Source organism: Somniosus microcephalus, unplaced genomic scaffold (assembly GCF_052327205.1).
Source record: "Somniosus microcephalus isolate GS21.2 unplaced genomic scaffold, FLI_Smic_1.0 unresolved_chr9, whole genome shotgun sequence".
NCBI classification, from domain to species: domain Eukaryota; kingdom Metazoa; phylum Chordata; class Chondrichthyes; order Squaliformes; family Somniosidae; genus Somniosus; species Somniosus microcephalus.
In genome coordinates, this window is record NW_028225187.1 from 40,600,472 (window position 1) to 40,622,946 (window position 22,475).

Genomic DNA, 22,475 nt, shown 5'->3' on the forward strand with positions numbered 1-22,475 from the left:
CCGGGGGGCGGTATCTATTACCATGAAATTAGTAGCTTTTCCTTGGCCCAAGAAAAAGTAGCCTGGTTTGGTATATATCACGGATATGTGTTTCTGCCTTGTGCTTAAATGGCTCGGGGGAAGGAAATAGTCAAAACCTCGGATCAGTATCAGCAGGCTGGGTATTAGCTATTTTTACTAGCATAAAGGTTTCCCCCCCTACCTTCAGAGTTGTCCCATCCCCTTCTCCACATAAAACTTGTACTCCTTCGGTTATCGATACACATACAGATTGCTCACATGTGCAGCTACCGGTGTCAGGGCCTATCGTACACCGATGGTGGAGGCAACGTGTCACCAAGCAGGTGTAGTTATGTTTAACCCATACTGACCTACAACCATAGCCCGTCCCATTCCAACAATACTCGTAACCACCAGGGTTCCTGCTTAGTTTCAGGCAATTGGCGGGCGGGGTTAAGGTATAGGGTAATGTTATATTGGTTGTGGGAGGGGGGAGGTGAGTATCTAAAAGAAAGTCCGGTGGCACAATAACCGGGGTTGGGGCAAACACCCCCTCAACAGATATCAGGGGCGGATAACAAACAATTGACTCTGGTGAGTATAGGGCTGCGTGAGTCTGGAAGAATAGGTTGCCCGTCGGGGTTTCTTCAGGGAAAGTGTGTTGGAGATCTCATTTACGTCTCTTTGTGAGGGTACCTTCTACCCTGAAATAATCGAAGCTGCTCATAGGGGGCAGCCCATTTCTCTTCCTTTCCTGATTGAACTTCAGATAACGACTTTGTCCTTTGGTATCGGTAGTTCTACTGCATGGCCCTGCAGTAACAGACTTGGTCACCTGGCGTCGACAAACGTAATCAAATTTGCACTCGGTCCAATAGCATGGCAATGTTCCTGTGTTTGTTTCCCAGCACTAGCGAGCGGTGGGGCTGTCTAATAAGCCCAATGTAGGTGTCCCAAGTTGATCACGTTCCATTTCCCGAACCCGCCTGGGTTATCATCATTGCACCAAAGCACGTCTCCTTGGCATAGATGGTGTACCCGCTTGGGTTGGTTCCGCCGGCATGTTCTCCTTCTGGGCTGTTCAGTTATTCCAGGAGTGAGCAGGACACTGATGGAGAGGATCCACAGTGGCGTCTGCATGGCTGGTCGGCGCGGCACGTCTGTTTAAGGAGAGATTTCTTGGAAGCAAGAGAGGTTAGCATTCTTTAAGTTTTAGGCATAGCATTACTGACAATTTTACAGTGGTGGAGGTGAACCCAAGCACTGTTTCCCTCTACTTTGGCAGCAGTTGGGGTGGTGAGTAGGACTTGATAGGGTCCTTCCCAACGAGGTTCCAATCCTTTTCGCGTCCAATTCTTGATCAATACATACGCTCCAGGCTCGATTTTGGATGGACTGACTATAGGAGGGAGGTCGACGTAAGCAGCGCGTACCCGGGAGTGCAGACTTCTCAATGCCCTGGTTAACGACAAAATATAGTTAGTTAGTCATTTCTGCCGTCATGTGGTGAAAGTGGACAGTCTTTGGGACTTCCTGGTTCCACAGGGTTTTGAGAGGTCTGCCATATATGATTTCAGCAGGGCTTAACCTTGCTGCACCAGCCGGGGTAGTACGTATTTGGAACAAGGTCACAGGGAGTAATTTGAGCCAGGTAGTTCCCGTCTCGGCCTGTAATTTGGCAAGTTTATTTTTCAAGGTCTGATTAGCCCGTTCGACCAGTCTGGCGGCCTGTGGCCTGTAGGCACAATGTAGCTGCTGTTGGATGCCCATTTGAGTGCAGAATTCCTTGGTTACCTGACCCACGAAGTGAGGGCCGTTGTCGGTTTGGAATTCCGTACCTGGGAATAATTTCTCTCCTTAAAACTTTTACAACAGTGGAGGCTTTGTTATCCGTAGTCGGGTAGGCCTCAGTCCACTTACTAAATACATCAACAATAACCAGTACATATTTATAACACTGACACCTTTCTAACTCAATGTAGTCCATCTGGAGGGTCTCAAAAGAACCCGTGGTTATCGGCGTCTTACCCATTTCACAAGGTATGCCTTTTCCCGGGTTATGGGGCTGACAAATGAGGCAGCAACTGCTAATACCTTGTGCCAGAGATTGTAATCTAGGATGCCACCATGTAGCTAATAACGTGTCACTAGTTGCTCTGGCACCACAATGAGTTGCAAAGTGTATACATTCAATAACCCATAATGCTAGCTCATCTGACATACAAGTTTGCTCGGCAGGGGTGACCCATAGTTTAGACACACAATCATATGTACAACCGAGCTGTTTCCACAGTCCCTTATCACAGTCAGGAGCGTCCTCCTGTAACTTAATGACGTCTTGGATGGTTGGCATTGGCTTTTCCGAGGGAGACTTGCTTTTATTTGAGCTTTTAGTCTGGCTCAGCATTCTAGGCACAACCACTCGTTGTTCCTAGGACGCTTCCTTAGCTTCCTGGTCAGCGCATCTATTCCCTATATCTACTGGGCTTTGTCCTGCTGTGTGTGCGGAGCACTTTATCACGGAGATCTGTTTTGGTAGCATGAGGGCTTGTAGTAAGTCAGATACTAATTTCTGATGGGATATCTGTGTTCCTGCAGAGGTTAGGAACCCTCTGTTTTTCCATAATTGTCTGAAATCATGAACCACTCCGAAGGCATATCTCGAGTCTGTATAAACGTTAACCGTCCTTCACTAAGATACAAGCTCGTATTAATGCGAACAGTTCTGCTTGTTGGGCGGAATACGGAAACTCAAAGGCGGCAGACTCCAAAGTGATACCGTCCTGATCTACGATTGCATATCCAGAAAGTCTTTTCCCAAGGGGACTGACGGACGCACTTCCATCTACATACATGGTTGTGTCAGGACTCTGCATTGGGGCATCAGATAGATCATCCCTGACGGAGGTATCCTCCTTGATTAAAAATAGACAATCATGTCCTGGGTCTATTTGTTCGAGGGGTGGTTCTGTGAGAAAACATGCTGGGTTGATAGTAGTACAATGCTTAAATTGCAGTTTAGGATTATTCAACAGGTATATCTCGTACTTATTTTGTCGGGCCATAGTGAGGTGCTGAGTTTGTAATTGGCCTAATAGTGCAGTTACCGAGTGCGAACTGTATACTGTAATATCTTGTTGCAAAGTTAGATTGGCAGCCGATTGTAGGCTATTATAGATGGCGGTCAGAATCTGGGTGCATACGGGATGCCCTAGCGCTGCCGGATCTAACTTCGAGGAGTAGTAAGCCACCGGCCTATGCTTGTCCCCATGTTTTTGAGTTAGGGCAGCAGTCGAACAGTGAGGATAGTGCAGTATAGCTGGAAGGGCCTGCCATGCAGGGGTCTCCCCAGCACTGGTGCTTGTGACAATGCTCCCTTTAGGTTTTCAAACGCTCTCAAGGCGACAGGATCTAGTTGAAACTCGCCCTCCATACTGGTGTATGGTGTTAGTCGTTTGGTTTCTAGAGCGATGTTGGGTATCCATTGTCTACAGTAGTTTACCATCCCCATCCATTGTCTCACTTGTTTTGCACTACGGGGTACGGGGAACTGACAGATTGGCTCAATCCTGCTTCTCTCTAGACTCCGCTCGGTTGCTGAGAGCATGAAGCCGAGAAACTTAACTTTCTGTTGAGCCACTAGTACCTTTGATCGAGAGACTACGTACCCTAGTGAGAATAGGTGATTAAGCAACTGGGCGGTGTCTTCCCGGTTACTTTGTTCGTCAGGGCTAGCTATTAGCAAATCGTCCACGTATTGGACTAGAGCGGAACCATGTTTCAAGGTCAAAGTCTGCAACTGTCCTTGTAGGCACCTAGATAATAATGTTGGAGAGTTTACAAAACCTTGCGGCAGTCGGGTCCACGTATACTGTTGTCCATCATAAGTAAAGGCAAAGAGGTACTGGCTTGCCGGTTCCAGTGGCAAGGCGAAGGCGGCGTGTTGGAGATCGACTACTGCAAAGATTTTCGCTTGTGCAGGGACCTGGGCCAGAATGTGAGCTGGATTAGGTACTAGTGCATGAAGCGGTTGTACAATAGCATTGATAGATCCTAAGTCCTGTACTAATCTGTACTGGTTTGGCTTTCCTGATTTTGGAACTGCAAGTATGGGCGTGTTGCACGGGGACTGGCATTTAATCAGGATTCCTTGTTTCAGTAGTCCCGTGATCAGTTTATCAATGCTGGGTATCGCTTGGTGTTTCAGCGGATACTGTCGTATGGAGGGTAGTACAACATTTTCCTGTAGGGCGATTTGGGTGGGAGTTATTTTAACGCATCCTACCTGTGTGGGGTCTTCTGCCCACACTTGCGGATTGACGTATTCCGGTAGCTCATTCCCAACGTGGTGGTGCAACTGTGTCAAGGCTGCCTTTGGTTCTTGGTAGAACAGGATAGTTCGACCGCCTGACGGGGCCTGCTCTTGCCGGTCATCTGGGTTAGCTTGTTCAACTGCCTCGCACGGTAGGGGGAGTTCACTTCCCGGGTGATGTGTGGGGCTACAGTTAGGGGTTGCTTCCACAATTCTGAGGGAACCTCAACATATTCTGCTTTCCCCTCCAATCCCGTAACTATGGCTCGGAGAACAACATCCCACTCAGTTCCTCCATAAGCTTGGTAAAAATTCTCCAATTCCTTATCTTTTCCACTTCGATCATAAGCTAGGGTTACATGAGATGGGGGTTCATCCTTTAAGTCCAGAGTCCACCATTGTGGGGTGATGGAGACGTAACATTGTCTTTTAGGGGCCCATGGTTTTACAGTTATTCCTTCGTTCCCACACTCAAGTCTGAATTGAAATGCACATAACAGGTCTCTGGCCATGAGATTGCAATCCAGCCCATTTGTGATCACGAATTGGTGTTTTACAGACTCATTTCTAAATGCTACTTCAACTGGTTCTGATATCGGGTACTGGCACACTTGTCCTTGGAATCCAGACAGGCTTTGTGTCTCCCCGGATTTAGGATGACATAGCTGCTCCGGTGTCTACCAGAAACCTATGCCAGTTCCCTCCAATCAGTAGTGATAGAACGGGCTCCTTGTCCGACTGGAACCCGTTCACCACGAGGTTGGCTAGTCAGTAATGGGGAAACGGATTATTCTGGGAGAAGTCTGTATGTCTCCCTCGTCCCCGATTTCCCTGCCAACCTCCCCGTTGTCCTTGCATATGGCCCCCTCTTCCTTGTCTTCGGGAGGGACATTCCCTGCTCCAGTGGCCTTGCTGACCACAGTTAAAACAGGCATCTGACCCTGCTTGCCTCCCTCCTCTTTCGCCGAAATTTTGTCTCGGGGGAGCGTAGGGTGGGCCATAATTAGGGACGGTCGGTCCGTCGGGATGGCTGATATATCTGTACCCTTGTCTATCAACCTACCCTGGGACGCAGTACTGGGGCTCCGTCTGATATCCTATCAAATCTTGGGTGGGCTTTGGCTCTTCCTTTTTCATCACATACTCAGTCTGGACTTTGACCTGGGGCTGACTCTCCTGACTCTTACTCTCTTTCCAATAATATTTCACTGCCCTGGCCATCTGGCTGGGACTATTCTCTGACCAGTCCATATTGTTAGTCTTAATTGCTTCAGACACCGAGGTTGGTAGACAATTTATCAGAATAGCACAGTATTGTGGCGAGTTTGCTCCGTTCTGGTAATTAGCATCTCCTGACTCCGAGATACCTCAGAGAATCTCTCTAGGAATTCCTCTGCTCCCTTGCCCTTTCGTGGTTTAGTATCCAACACCTTGGATATATCAATGGGTTTCTGCAGGGTGGTGGTTAAAGCAGTGAGTATGGCACGTTCACGAGCAGCACCCTGTGCGTTTTGAGCCTCTAATGTGGCATGGTCCGCAAAGCCTAGGTTAACCAAAAACCTTGCATGTTCGGCGGGAGTCAAGATCTGCTGTACTAACGCCCATAAGTCTCTTGATTCAGCATTATAGACGAGTATAGTAGTCCGGAGGAATTCTACAAACAAGTTGGGGGATTTCTTCCTATCTGGCATCCCAGTTAAGATAGCCATTATCTCATTAGGTTTCCAGGGGTAGAAGATACCTATGGTCCGGGGGTTATCGGCAGCCACTGGAGTATTCGCGTTAAAGGCAGGGTTAGGCATTTGTCTCACCGGCAACTGTCGGGGTGTCGGTTTATGTCTGGCGGGTCTCTCGGTATCGGATTCTGATTCCAGGGATGACAAGTCTGTGGTAAACCACTTTTATCATTCACTATCGTTACAACAGTGATAACTATAGTGTATCACTTTACGAGGTCGCCTCTTGTCACACTGTTATACCTGGGCTGACCATCACTGACTCCGCCCATGGCTCCACCTACCTGCCCAGGTATAAAGGTAGTCGACTGGCTGGTACTCTTCCTTGCTGGATCCGATCACCCATGAGGGTGGGCTCTGTTATTTAGTCAATAAAAACCTAGAGTTACTTTCCTAACTTGTCGCTTTTCATTGGACGAATTGATAGTATATCAATTTTATTGACTAAATAACAGAGCCCACCCTCATGGGTCATCTAAATTTTAAGATGTCTCATCCAGACGCCCCGCCACAACAGCCACAGCAGCCTTCAGACGCCGAGCCGCAACAATCACAACAGCCGGCTTGGCTGCGAGCCCTCAGACCACCGTACCTGGATCTAAATCCACGGGCAGCGAACGCAGCCCTCGACTTCGATCACTGGCTGGGCTGCTTTGAAGCCTACCTGGAAGAGTCCAACGTGCCTCAGAGATCCAAGCTAAGAGTTCTGAACGCCCAACTGAGCCCTAAAGTATTTGCGCTCATCCGGGACCTTAAAACATACGAGGACGCCATCAACCGGCTGAAAAGACAGTACCAAACCCCAGTAAACCCCATGTATACCAGGCACCTCCTAAGGTCCCGCCCGCAACTGCCAGGGGAGCCGGTGGAGGAATTTTTATGGGTGCTACAAGCACTCGGCAGAGACTGTAACTTTAAAGCAGTAACGGCGGCAGAAAATACGGAAGACAACGTCCGCGATGCCTTCGTGAAAGGCCTACGGTCCGACTACTCACGGCAGCGATTACTGGAAGCAAAGGACCTCGACCTGGACAAAGCTGCAGCCCTCGCTCTCTCCCTGGAGGTGGCCCATCGGGACCAGGAGGCGTTCTCCAGGTACTGTTCGCGACCCTGGGACTCGGGCCCGACCCCTACCGCAATACCCTTCACCGCGCCGCCCCCGGGACCTACCTCAGCGTCGGCGTCCCGGACCCGATCGGGACCGCCACCCCCGGTACCGGCTCTGACATCGGACCCCCGCGGCTGCTTTTTTTTGCGGCCAGGAGAAACACCCGAGGTCGCGCTGCCCAGCTAGGAACTCCACCTGCTCAACCTGCAGGAAGAAAGGCCACCTTGCTAAGGCCTGCAGAAGTGGATCTTCAGAGGCCAGCAGTGCCTCATGCGAACTGTGGGGGCGGCCATCTTCCTTCAAGGCAACAGAGGCCAGCATCCCCACACGTGAGTCATGGGGCGGCCATCTTTGATCAAGGCAACCGACCCCAATAGTGCCTCATGTGAGTTATGGGGGCAGCCATGTTGTCCAACCTCGTGGGAGACGCCATTTTACCCATCACGCTCGACTGCCGCCGTGCCTCCAGACCCGACGACCGCCTCACCCGCAGACGACAACGACTCGCTCAGCTACACACTAGCCTCCGTCACTCTGGATCAAGCCCGCCCGCATCACCTGTCCAAGTCGATGATGGACATCAAAGTAAACGGCCACGCCACGACCTGCCTGTTCGACAGCGGAAGCACGGAGAGCTTCATCCACCCAGACACGGTGAGCCACTACTCCCTCCCCGTCCTGCCAACGCGCAACCGAATCTCAATGGCATCAAGGTCCCACGCCACGGACATCAGCGGCTACTGTGTTGTGACCCTGTCGGTTAAGGGTACGGAGTATAAAAACTTTAAACTCCTCGTCCTCCCCCAGCTCTGCGCTGCCGTCCTACTAGGGCTGGACTTCCAATCCCACCTCCAAAGTGTCACCCTAGCATACGGTGGACCCCCTCCCCCCACTCACAGTCGACAACCAGCGGATGTTAAACCGCCCACCGCGTAACACCTGCAGCCTATCCACCCTCAAGGTCCCGCCACCTTCCCTGTTCGCTAACCTAACCCCCGACTGCAAACCCGTCGCTACCAAGAGCAGGCGGTACAGCGCCGGGGACAGGGCCTTCATTAGCTATGAGGTGCGGCGCCTCCTGAAAGAGGGCATCATCGAGGGGAGCAGCAGCCCCTGGCGTGCCCAGGTCGTGGTCGTTAAGACCGGCGATAAAAATCGCTTGGTCATCGACTACAGCCAGACCATAAACAGGTACACCCAGCTGGACCCATACCCCCTTCCCCGCATATCTGACATGGTCAATCAGATTGCACAATACCGAGTATTCTCGACCATCGACCTTAAGTCGGCCTACCACCAACTCCCCATCAGCCCGGAGGACCGCCAGTATACCGCCTTCGAGGCGAACGGGTGCCTCTACCACTTCCTTAGGGTCCCCTTCGGTGTCACCAACGGGGTGTCGGTCTTCCAAAGGGAGATGGACCGGATGGTTGACCAGAACGGACTGCAGGCCACGTTCCCTTATCTAGATAACGTCACCATCTGCGGCCGCGACCGGCAGGACCATGATGTGAATCTGGAGAAATTCCTCCGTACGGCCCAACGGCTGAACCTCACCTACAATAAGGAGAAATGTGTGTTTAACACCTCACGCCTTGCTATCCTCGGCTGTGTAGTAGAGAACGGAGTCATCGGCCCCGACCCCGAAAGAATGCGCCCCCTCATGGAGCTACCCCTCCCCCACTGTCCTAAGGCACTTGAGAACCCTGGGACTCTTCGCCTACTATGCCCAATGGGTGCCCAATTATGCGGACAAAGCCAGACCCCTCATGAAGTCCACATCCTTCCCCCCCACGGAGGAGGCGTGCGCGGCCTTCTCCCTCATTAAGGGAGACATAGCCAAGGCCACAATGCACGCAGTGGATGAGTCCATCCCCTTCCAAGTGGAGAGCGATGCATCCGACTTCGCCCTAGCCGCTACCCTTAACCAGGAGGGGAGGCCGGTGGCCTTCATCTCAAGGACCCTACAGGGCCCTGAGATCCGACACTCGTCGGTCGAGAAGGAAGCCCAGGCGATCGTGGAGGCGGTACGACGCTGGAGGCATTACCTGGCAGGCAAACGATTTACCCTCCTCACCGACCAGCGTTCGGTCGCTTTCATGTTTAATAACAAGCTGAGGGGCAAAATCAAGAATGACAAGATCTTGAGGTGGAGAATCGAGCTATCCACCTACGATTATGAGATCTTGTACCGGCCAGGTAAGCTGAACGAACCCCCCGATGCTCTTTCACGAATTACATGCGCCAGCACGCATATTGATAGACTTCAGACCCTCCACAACGACCTCTGCCACCCCGGGGTCACCAGACTTTACCATTTCATTAAGGCCCGCAACCTGACCTACTCCATCGAGGAGGTCAGGACCATGACCAGGAACTGCCAGACCTGTGCCGAGTGCAAACCGCACTTCTATAGGCCGGACAAAGCAAGCCTGATCAAGGCCACCCGCCCCTTCGAGCGCCTGAGCATCGACTTTAAGGGGCCCCTACCGTCATCCGACCGTAATGTGTACTTCCTCAACATCGTTGATGAGTACTCCCGTTTCCCCTTTGCCTTCCCCTGCCCAGACATGACCAGTACCACGGTCATTAAATGCCTGAACGAACTCTTCGCCTTGTTCGGGTTCCCGAACTATATACATAGTGACCGGGGCTCCTCCTTCATGAGCGAGGAACTCCGCCAGTTCCTACTAGCGAGAGGTATTGCAGCAAGCAGGACCACCAGCTACAACCCCCAAGGGAACGGCCAGGTGGAAAGAGAGAACGCGACTGTCTGGCAGGCCGTCATCTTAGCCTTAAAGTCGAAGGGCCTCCCAACCTCCCGCTGGCAGGAAGTCCTCCCGACAGCGCTGCATTCCATCTGGTCACTACTTTGCACTGCCGTTAACGCCACCCCCCATGAACGAATGTTTGTTTTCCCCAGGAAGTCGACTACGGGAACCACTCTACCAACCTGGCTGACCTCTCCGGGGCCCGTCCTGCTGCGAAAGCACGTGAGGGCCCATAAAATGGACCCCCTGGTCGAGATGGTGAACCTCCTGCACGCCAACCCCCAGTACGCCTACGTGGCTTACCCAGACGGGCGGGAGGATACTGTCTCCTTACGAGACCTCGCACCCTCGGGCACTCCGGAGACACCACCTTTACCCCCCCCCCCCACCACCCCCCCAATTCCAGCCCAGGTAGACGGCATGCCGGAACCCCACGAGCCTTCGCTGACCACGCAGACACCAGCATTAACACCGGATAATGCAACACCGCCGCTGCGACGATCGGAGAGGCTTTCGAGGCCTCCGGACAGACTGACATACCAGAACTGGTAGTACACTTCACCCCGCCGGACTCGAATCTAAAGAAGGGGTGAATGTGGTAAACCACTTTTACCGTTCACTATCATTACACTATAGTTATCACTGTTATATTGTTATCACTGTTGTATCACTATACGAGGTCGCCTCTTGTCACACTGTTATACCTGGGCTGACCATCACTGACTCCGCCCATGGCTCCACCTACCTGCCCAGGTATAAAGGTAGTCGACTGGCTGGTACTCCTCCTTGCTGGATCCGATCACCCATGAGGGTGGGCTCTGTTATTTAGTCAATAAAAACCTAGAGTTACTTTCCTAACTCGTCGCTTTTCATTGGACGAATTGATAGGTATATCAAAGTCGTCTCCTGAATCTCCACTGTCAATGTCACTATGGTCCCGGCACTCCAAAAAGGACCTTAAAGCCTTGAGGGTACTCTGGCTCTGACTCTCTAGTCTCTGACTTTGAATCATCTGCCTTTGATTTCTCCATTTTCGTGACCTTGATGGACTGGGTTGGGGTGGGGAGGGTGGCGTCGGGGGCCGATTATTCTTAGTCCTGAGTCGGGTGCAAAAAGCAACAGGGTCAGTATACTGGGGACCCGGTTGTTGGTCTCCCATCTGGACCGGCGGGGGATTATTCACTTGAACCGTGACTGACGGCGGCGGGGAAACAGCACTGGCAGATACTTGGTGTCGGCGCGGGGGTTTGTACAGTCGGTACGGGTGCCACCGGGGGATAAATGTTAACGTACAGGGGGGGGGGGGGGGGAAAGCATGGGGAACATGAGCCCTGTGATTCCATTCTTCCAAATCATCATCACCAACTCCCTCTGTTAAGGCAAGGCCAACCATTGGATTACGTAATCCACTCTCATCAGCCTTTCCAGACTCGCCCATGGTCTTTTCAGACTCCTGTTTCGAGCGTTTCTCATGAGCACATTCCTTTTTCAATACCTCTACTGGTTTGACTACCCCTCTTTTCGGTAAGTCCTATTCCTAATTTGAAGGCATTATCCTGCCAACTTGCTAACAAGGAAGTTTCTTTCAGTTCCTGGCAGTACTGTCTCCATAGGGCAATTAGTTCTTTGGCTGTGGTACCCCTGTTACTTCTCCAAATTAGTTCTTGAGCCTTTTTAGTGGCATCTAGCTTCTTAGTTCCTCCGAGTGGCCATTGATCACTTCCTAATTTCTTATTTAATCCTCCAGACAACTGTCTAAGTTGCTTTGCTTTGTCAGGATGTTGTTCACAAAGGGTCTGTAAGGCGCTACCCAATTCAGTCGTGGTATCTAAACAGTTGCCCATCTTACTCCCCTTGTGAACTTTACACAGGCGCGTTTTAAACTTGTTCAGAGCCTAGGCGGCCCAAGTGATATACAAGGTCGACGTTTACCTGACACAAGTGCTTATTTCTAAGTTTACACAGTTCCTAGTTATTCCCTCAGTACGTATACTGACCCTCAGTGATATCCGATCACTGACCTAATCACCTATCTCTTCCAGTATTCGCCAGACTGACCTGGATCTCGGCAGGACACCACACGGGAGTTAGCGATCGGCCGACTCGTCATCAGACTGGCGGAATCGGAGGAAAACCGAGGTAGTACAAGAAACTACTTACATCGGGGGCCCATTTCCTCCCTCCACGTCCGAGACGATTCAGCTCTTAATTCGCAAACTCTCGGTGATTGAGATCCCACTTCTGACACCAAATGATAGAACAGATTCTTTTACCCTCAGTCTGGTTCAGCAATCACTGAGTCGAATACAACTGGAGAGTTCAAACGATTTATTGTCCGCGGAGTCTTACTCTGATATATCGGCACTGACTCCTGCAAGAGTCTGACGAAACCAACAGAGTAAGCAATTTTTCATACAGCGTGCTACATCTTTTATACCTGCATTGAGAAAGCATTAACACATCGTACATTCTGCGCCAATCCTGAGCTGTGCACGTATACTTTTAATTTGATTTCCTGGTCTGGCAGTTCGAGCTGGGCGAGCCACATTTCACTGAATGGGTTACAGCTAAGTAAACATCACGGTAATGCGTTTATGATCACCTATTGTCAGTATAATTTCTGCACGCCGCCCTACATTGTTCCTCATCAGCAAGGTGTACCCATGGGCGCCAGCCACATTAGCAGCTAAAGATCAGGTTAGCCTTTTTATTTTACTTTTTAGCTGCCTTTACAGTTTCTCGTTTCTTTTCCATTGACCTTGGTATTCTCACTTCTGAAAGGCAATTTTTGTTGGGAAAGGGAGGAAAGTTATTTTAAGAAATGCTAAAGTTTTAAAGCTTAATTTTTTTTTTTTTTTTTTTTTAAAAACGGGTTTTCAGTACTGTAGGTAGAAGGAGCAATTGTGGCTATGTGAATTGAATTAGCTGTGTTTATGTGAAAATGACTGTTCTAAAATGAGTAATGTAACATTTCCAACATTTTTAAGAAAGAAACTGTTCATCAGCAATATATTCTTTAAGTAATTATGTATGTATGTCTGTATATATTCCTTTACGTATATGTATATATTCCTTTACTTATGTGTATGAATGTATGTATTTAATTATGATTTTCCAATAAGTTACTTTCTCTGAGTCATAATTAAATACATACATTCATACACATAAGTAAAGGAATATATACATACATATACGCAAAGGAATATACAGACATACATAATTACTTAAAATATATTACTGATGAAAAGTTTCTTTCTTAAAAATGTTGGAGTCATTTTCACATTTAATAAACACAGCAAATTCAATTCACATAGCCACAATTGCTCCTTCTACCTACAGTACTGAAAACCCGTTTTAAAAAACAAAAATAAACTTTAAAACTTACCTCAGCACTTCTTAAAATAACTTTCCTCCCTTTCCCAAACAAAAATATTGCCTTTCAGAAGCTCCACGATAAAATATATCTTCCTCCGCAGCCTCTGGAGCAACTGTACTCATGCTTTTTTCATGTGTAAGTTGTAAGGACTTAACCTCACTGAAAGCATGAATGAAACTGGCGAATTTTACTGCGGATGCGCTGCCTGTGCAGTCGCATGCGTTCTGCCTCTGAACCCCTTTGTTCAGAGGACAGGAAATGCCGGTTTTCCCCGCATGCGCTGTGCATGCTGAAAACCGGCATTTCCTCTGGCCAGACGCGCGAGTACCCCGACCGTACTCACGCATTTGGAACGGAATTACTGGGCCGTTCATTTTACATGTCAATAAAATGAAAAATTTAACAATTGCACGATTTGCCCCCTCGCATCTGCGACTGAGGGTCCAAGGAGGTGCATTGCGCAAGAGGTCATCGTCGTACGTATCCTCACTCTGTTCCCTTTCGGGAACTTTATGAAGTGGTGGAAGGATTTCTGGCCACGTTAACGCTCCTTCCGTGACCATAACCATCTTCATACCAGCCATTAGGGTGGTTAGTCCTATGGCGTGAGGGTTTTACGGGCTCCCACAACCCATCTGATAGGGAGGGGGGGGGGCGGGGCCACCCGCTGGATGTCCACCCAGAATTTATAGTTGGAGCTCCGACTCCACTTGCCGGGACTATCTGGAGCGGGGTTCGAAACCCAGCAGCGGGGATCCTTACCGCTACGCAAAAGGCCCACTCCGTGCAAAAGGTGACACCCATACGTTTCCTGCGCCTTTTCCCTCCCAGTGACTGGAGCCCTATGCTGCCACTTGAAAGACCAAGCTATCATCTGTCCTTTTTGCGGCGCCTTTGACTTCTCATTACCAATGATGAGCAGGCGCTGCGCCTCCACCTCGTTGAGGACATTGCTGAGGTCATCATCAATTCAATTATGAGTTCTTTAAATGCCGTGAATTGTGCTCATTCCAGCCATTTCACATTGCTAATCTGAGTGGGCCTTTGGCGTAGCAGTAGCATCCCCGCCACTGGGCCACACGGTGTAGGGTTTCGAACCCTGCTCCAGACAGTCCCGGCAAGTGGAGTCGGAGCTCCGGCTCTAAATTCTGGGTAGACATCCAGTGGGATATTTGCGTCCGTGGGTGTGGGTGGCCCCCCCCCCCCTCGTATAGGTTGTGGGAGCCCGTAAAACTCTCCCGCCATAGGACTAACCACCCTAATGGCTGGTACAAAGATGGTTACGGTCACGGAAGGAGCGTTAATCACGGCCAGAAATCCTTCCACCACTTCATACAGTTCCCCAAAGGGAACAGTGTGAAGACACGTACGACGACGATGTTGCTAATTAAATAAATGGAATGAAAAAAATGCTTTCAGGGATTTTAAAAGTCATTAAAATCGCTTTAATTCTGTTTAAAACTACTTCAGATTCTTCAAAATAATGTAAACGTTTTTAAAAGTTTATAAAAGTTACCAAAAGCTTCTTAAAAATACCAAAAACCTATTTAAAATGCTGCTCTACATGTAAAAATGCTTTGCAGCTGGTGAGAAGCATTGGGGGCGTGTCCTTTTAAAATGACACCTCAAGGGGCGTGTCTCACCTGCGCTGCGCGCTCCAGGCTTCGCGCTGGCTGCACTCCTGGGCGGCGTGACGTCAGACGCTGCCCGGGAGTCAACATTTTAAAACAGCAATTCCAGGCGTCCCTGAAGCTCAACGGCCGGCGCGTCGGGTAAGTGCAGATCGGGGGCTTGCACACGCGGCAAGCCCCCGACCCGAATTTCTGCCCCAATATATCGCTCTGTGTCGGGCAGGCTGCTGTTGTAAATGTCTGTGATTCTCTGATCCCCTCGCCCACTCTCTGATCTATTATATCGCTCTGTGTCGGACAGGCCGCTGCTGTAAATGTCGGTGATTCTCTGATACCCGCACCATCCCCCCCAATCACTCACCGCTCCGGCTCCATCCTCCGCTCCTCAGTCCTGTTTCCAGCCGCCCGCCGCCATTTGGTCTCCTGAACCATTTCTTCCTCAGACTGAAAGCGGCAGCAGCCGTACTGCGGACACACAGCGCGCAGGCGCAACTCATTCATGACGCTCAGAGTCCGTCTCTTCTATTGGCTGCGGCTCGTAGATTGACAGCCGCGCCCACCAATCGCAGCCCGGGATGCCTCAGGATCCCGCCCACTGTTGAAGGGCCGTCGCCGGCTCGGGGTCACGTGTTTCCCACAGCCTGTATGAAGGAGCCGCCAGTTTAATGGGCTGAATTCATCAGATGATTCAATCCGGCTAAAGTCCTGTCACTCTGGGGAGGAATCATCAGACACATAGTATAACTGTCCCAGTTTAATGGGCTGATTCCATCAGATGATTCAATCCGGCTAAAGTCCTGTCACTCTGGGGAGGAAATCATCAGAGAAATAGTATAACTGGCCCAGTTTAATAGGCTGATTTCATCAGATGATTCAATCCAGCTAAAGTCCTGTCAATGTGGGGAGGAATCATCAGACACATAGTATAACTGTCCCAGTTTAATGGGCTGATTTCATCAGATGATTCAATCCGGCTAAAGTCCTGTCAATGTGGGGAGGAAATCGTCAGAGAAATAGTATAACTGGCCCAGTTTAATGGCCTGATTTCATCAGATGATTCAATCCGGCTAAAGTCCTGTCAATGTGGGGAGGAAATCATCAGACACATAGTATAACTGGCCCAGTTTAATGGGCTGATTTCATCAGATGATTCATTCCAGCTAAAGTCCTGTCAATGTGGGGAGGAAATCATCAGAGAAATAGTATAACTGTCCCAGTTTAATGGGCTGATTTCATCAGATGATTCAATCCGGCTAAAATCCTGTCAACCTGGGGAGGAAATCATCAGAAAAATAGTATAACTGTCCCAGTTTAAAACCTGTCTCTGTTGAATTTATTCATTATAAATAAAAGTAATTCTTTTTTTGAATTTGGCGGATTGTTTCAAGATTAATTTATAAATTCTTCAATTGAGGCCAGTAGATTATTCTGTTGTGGAAATGGAATTCCAATCAAGCGACCAATCCGAAGTAGCCTCAGGTTACAGCGGGCTCCGACAGTGAGAACTGGAGACATTACAGTCCATCCAATGACTTTCCTTAAACCCTTGAATTTCACAATCCCCGACAGTATCTGTGCAGGAAGCAAACTTCAGAAGGAGAAGAATCTCACAAGTTGGCCTCTTGTCACAGCAGCTCGGTTTAACCTATTGTGAGGTGGAAAGCTCCGGTTCCCCGTCACACCACCTGTCATATATAAAAGCTGAATGGGAAACAGAACACTGAGCGCATGGACACCCAGGAAGACTAAAAGAGCATTTCACTGTGAGGGGAGAATACAGGGTCATGCCCAAAGAGACACTTGTAACCCCATAATCCTTATAATCCTGAAGATATTCCTCACCCCAATATATCCCCGCTCCCGGTCCCAGGCCGCTGCTCTCTCTGTGAGGCGGTGGGTGGCTCTGAGAAGAGCCTCTGTTTTGTGCCCTGGATGTTGTCACTAAGCACTTTACGGTGGCGCCTGGCTCCGCCTTTTCCCAGTCCTTTGCCTCCTTTACCTCCTCCAGATATGGCGATTCCTCACAGGAGTGTAAACTGAATGATAAACTCTCGCCGTCCTGATGAATTTATGAAGCCAGCCCGGCTCGGCTCGAGAAAGGCAGAGTGTGAGAGAGGCTGGGAGGAGACACAATCAGAGTGACAGACAGATCAGAGACAGCGTCCTCTGAGCTTCAGCTCCGCCTCCAGCTTTCACGCTTCAGCATTGAAATATTTGCCTGCTCATCTCCCCCCTCTCCCCACACAGTGTTTAAAGCGACAGGAAGCGACCATGCAAGCTACCCTCCTCCAGCTCTGCCAGCGGGGGCCGTTTCCTCTGTGCTCAGGGAGCGGAGATCTCACGGGCCCGAGTAAGGGAGCAAACAGCAGCCTCCTCACAGCAGCACATCACACCACACTGGGTCTGTGTCCGCAGATGGACTTTGAGTCGGGGTAAGTGGAACGGCAGTCGGTGGCTCTTTGAAGGAGGCAGAGTGGAGCATAAGAACATAAGAAATAGGAGCAGGAGTAGGCCCCTCGAGCCTGCTCCACCATTCAATAAGATCATGGCTGATCTGATCCTAACCTCAAATCTTCTATCACTCTGCATCCACCCGAACCCATGTGATCTCCCGGGAGAGGCGAAAAACCAGATAAAGACCCAATGGCCAATTTGGGAGAAAAAAATCTGGAAAATTCCTCTCCGACCCATCTAGGCGATCGAAATTCTTCCAGGAGATCACTCTGTCCCTATATTTTCTACAGTACTTACCTTCTGTAAAGGCATGAACCAGTTCCGTAACATGGAGTGAATGAGGGAAGGGAGAGGCCATTCTCGGGCTGTGTGTGTACAGTGTAAGGTAACATAGAAAGTAAATCACCTCGCTCTTTCAAATCATTGCTTCTTTCTCCAGATCAGTAGTGAATGTTCCTGATTCAGTTCCAGTCTCGCCGTGTCTGTTGTTATTCTTCAGTGAACAGTGAAACACAGCCTGACAGTGAGTATGTGCGGAGATTCACAACGAGCATCGATTGCAGGCAGCAGGTGTACTCTTTTGGTGGGTACATTAACAAATTTGACTATAAATGAAACAAACTTCAAATGAAACTTAAACAAATCAAATTAAAATTGTATTGTCCGGGCTGATGACGCACTCCAGTCCCCGCGGCGCCCACCGCTCGCGGAAATACTCAAGCGTGCCGGCGGACACCGCGTGCTCCAGCTCCAGGACCACCCGGGCGCGAACATGGCCGCAGAAGAGAAGCAGGCTATTCGGCTGGAAGACCCCTCGACCGCCCACTGCCGAGACCAATTAATGGCTTTCTTAGCCAGGCCCAGGAGCAGTCCTACGAAGAGATCCTCCAACCTGCCCGCTCCCCTCCGCACCGGGTGACCATAGATCAAGAGCGTGGGACTGAAGTGCAACCAAAAATCGAGGAGCAGCCCCTTCAGGTAATGAAAGAGGGGCTGCAACCTCTCACATTCTATGTAAACGTGAAACACGGACTCCTCCAGGCCGCAAAAAATGCAGGCGGCCTGGGAGTCCGTGAATCTATTTAAAACCAAATTGCACGGGACCGCTCCGTGCAACACCCTCCAGGCCAAGTCCCCAATAGAACAAGGGAGGACTCCCGCATAGAGAGCCCTCCATTGGGGACCTCCGCCCCCACCAGAAAGCAAGACGGCACGCCAAGGCGTGTCCGGACGGCGGGCGAAGATGGCAAAGTGGCGAGTGTGCAGGAGCAGCCCGTACAGGAAACCCCTCCGCGCGGAATGAAAAGGCACGGAGGGTATTTCCTTGAGACGGCTCAAGTTGTGAGGCGCCGGTTCCCGAGGGGAGTTTCGGGGCCGGGCGCCGATGAGGAATTCCGTCCGAACGGGGGAAAGCTCAGACGGGATCGCCCCACGTGCTTGAGCCGCCTCGATAGGCAGCAGGTGTAATGTGTGAAAGAACACAATTCAAAAATCGGTTATTTCCTTTTGATGCATTGCGTTCTCCAGAACCGTGTTGCTGGTGATCGAGAGATACATTGTCACTCCCTCAGATACATCAGGATCCGGGCTCTGAGACATTGTTAACTATTCAGGCCCTCAACTCGGTTTCAATATGCTGCAAATAATAGATGTGCAGCCCAGCTACCGATGGAATTATTGCAGGAAGCGATTCTACATTTTACACCTGCTCCTGTGGGAGTGGGAGATATAAACCTGGACTTTGCCAACCGGATGGTCCCATTTATAGTCCAGAGCTGGGTTTAGGTTGTGTCTGGATGCTGATAACTTACTGTAGAACCATCCTACACACCTGGTGTGGAGAAACTGAGTGCCGCTGTACCGCAGTGAGGTCAGACAAAGACACAGTTTGTATCGCGGTTTCCCCTCTCCAGATACTTTAGCTTTATATGAACAAACGCATTAATGATAACTTTATTTTTATGTTCTCCCAGCACCTGTCCATATCTAATATCTAATATTGTTTTTCTTGTAATCAGAGTAAAATACATTCACGAGCCAGAATAAATGTATCTTTCCTCCAACTGTAACACAAGGAACAGTGCAGGCAGTTCCTTCTCACACACAGTAAGTACATTTGGCCCAGTAATTCCGGTCCCAACGTGTGAGTACGGACGGCGTGGGCCCGTTGGAAGTGCCGGATCTCAGCATGCACAGCGCATGCGCGGAAAACCGGCATTTCCTCTCCGCTGAACCAAGGGGTTAAGAGGCGGTTCCCTAGCGACGTTTGAGGCAGCGCGGACGCGTTGAACTTCGTTTTTTTTGACAGGGTTGTCTGTGCGTGTAGGCCTCCACTTTTCACGAATGTAAAAAGCAGACGTAAGGTAAGTGGTCTAATAATTAAAGTTAGAATTTTTTTTCCACAGGTTTATTATTTTTAAAGAATTTACAGTAAGTTAAGTGTATTTTTGGACCCGATTTCTTGAAAAAAAAATTTGGCAGAAATTTGAGTAATTGAATTAGTTTTTTTAAGTTATTAATAGTTAATTTAATTATTGGAATTTTTTTTAACTTTTATTTAAAGTTTAAGTAATGTTTTGGGCGCCCGTACTTTTCATGAGTTTGACAGGTCTTATGTCTAACTCATGAATGGACTTTTGTAAACTCCCATTAGTTGCCCAGTGCTCACGTGATCCCAGCCGGCTCATCGCACTAAGTACGCCGCTGGATCACGCACGCACAGCGCGCCGGGAGCTGAACCGGGCCACAGACCGGAAACCCAAGCAGGCCCAGTCTTCAAATGTCAGCGCGATAGGTAAGTGTAGGTCGGGGGCTTGCACCCGCGGGAAGACCCCGACCCGAATTTCGGGGCCAAAATCACTCACAGAGCGCAGAGACACAGAACTGGCCTCAATACTATTATCACAGGCTGCAGAAGCAATCAGTCCCACAGTGATCCGAATTTCCTGAATTTCATTATCAATCCCGCAGTCACTTGGAGCAGCAGAATAAGATGCTGTTTTAAAGCCCAACTGACAGGCAGATCAATTTTCACTCCCTGACTCACACACAGGAACAAACAGACACTGATATGGAGTCAATGCTCGCTGCTGGCAGTACACGGACTTTCAAACCCAACAACTTCCAGACAAGAGCAGAGAATCGGAGGTAATGGACTGAACCATACCTCCTCCTGAGACAGTCACAGATACTCTCAAACTAGCATTGGCCTACACTAGGTGGGGAAGGAATGGAATCCACCAATCACACAGAGCAAGAATAGAACAGTACAAGAGACTGTCAATTAAATAATAATTCTCTCAGTCACACACATTTCCAGTCTAACGGGTGAAGAATCAATCCCACTCTCACAAACAGTACCAGACAAGGACAGCTACAGAATAAAGCCCACATTCACAACGCAGAGACAGACAGGAACAAAGTAAAATCCACAATCACACCACAAACTGGCAGTCACAGACAAAACATTACATCCATATAATAGAAACGGAGTTAGAGGATAATCCACACTAACAGCCTAGAGACGGGTAGCTATAGAGTAAAACCCACACTCATGTACCAGGTTGACAGCTATAGATAAAATCAACACTCAATTAAAAGAGTCTGACAGACACAGAGTGAATCTTGCACTCACATCCCATAGAGTGACAGGTACAGGGTGAAACCCACACTCACAAGCATAGAATGTCAGATACAGACTACAATCCACACTCACATACCAGAAACAGGCAAAGACTGATTAAACCCTTAATTATATAACAGATACTGACAGGTACAGCAAACAACTCCACTCAGGTACTAGAAACTGACATTTACAGAGGTAACACCACACTTACATACAAGAGACAGAAAGGTATAGAGCGAAATCCACACTCGCACACCAGAAGTAGACAGATACAGAATAAAATCCCAGAGACTGTCAGGTACAGAGTAAAGTCCACATTCACATTCCAGACTCTGAATGATAAAGAGGAAAACAAAACTCAGGCACCAGAGAATAACAGATAGGGATTAATGCCATTACTCATAAACCAGTGAATTACAGACACAGACTAAATTCCACCCTCCCATCCCAGAAACTGTCAGGTACTGAATAAAATCCTTACTCTTACATAAGAACATAAGAAATAGGAGCAGGAGTAGGCCAATCGGCCCCTCGAGCCTGCTCCGCCATTCAATAAGATCATGGCTGATCTGATTCTAACCGCCAATCTACTATCACAGAACCATCTCTTGAATCTACCAGAATTAGACACACGAAATAGGAGCAGGATCAGGCTACACAGCCCTTGGGCCCACTCCGCTACCCACAGAGCCACGACTGATCCGAACCTAGACTCATGTCCAAATTCCTGCCCGCTCCCCGTAACCCTTAATTCCCTTTACTTCTAGGAAACTGTCTATTTCTGTTTTAAATTTATATAATGATATATCTCCTACAGCTTTTTGGGGCAGAATATTCCATATTCTTACAACAGAAATTGCCAGGTACAGCACAAAACCCACACCCACATACCAGAGACTGTCAGATACTGAGTGAAACTCACTCACATTCCAGAGACTGTCAGATACAGAGTGAAACTCACACTCACATACCAGAGAGTGTCAGATACAGGGTGAAACTCACACTCACATACCAGAGACTGTCAGATACAGAGTAAAACACACACTCACATACCAGAGACTGTCAGATACAGTGTGAAATCCACACTCACATATCAGGGACTGTCAGATACAGAGTGAAGCTCACACTCACATACCAGAGAGTGTCAGATACAGAGTGAAACTCACACTCACATACCAGAGACTGTCAGATACAGAGTGAAACTCAAACTCACATACCAGAGACTGTCAGGTACAGAGTGAACCTCACACTCACATACCAGAGACTGTCAGATAGAGTGAAACTCACACTCACATACCAGAGACTGTCAGGTACAGAGTGAACCTCACACGCACATACCAGAGACTGTCAGATACAGAGTAAAACACACACTCACATACCAGGGACTATCAGATATAGAGTGAACCTCACATACCAGAAGATCACAGGTACATAATAAATCCAACATTTGCATACCAGAAAC

The 22,475-nt window shown here is 49.2% G+C and overlaps 1 protein-coding gene across 1 annotated transcript; it reads right to left on the reverse strand.

Annotated features, from left to right (window-relative positions):
• Window positions 1–1,167: 1,167 nt before the first annotated feature.
• On the reverse strand, window positions 1,168–2,426 carry LOC147085107 (uncharacterized). Its single transcript, XM_085979758.1, has 2 exons — window positions 1,819–2,426; window positions 1,168–1,489 (listed from the first exon to the last, which is right to left on the reverse strand). Exons 1-2 carry the CDS (start codon window positions 2,405–2,407, stop codon window positions 1,206–1,208), a joined length of 873 nt encoding a protein of 290 aa, XP_085835884.1. The 5' UTR covers window positions 2,408–2,426; the 3' UTR covers window positions 1,168–1,205.
• Between the last annotated feature and the right edge of the window lie 20,049 nt (window positions 2,427–22,475).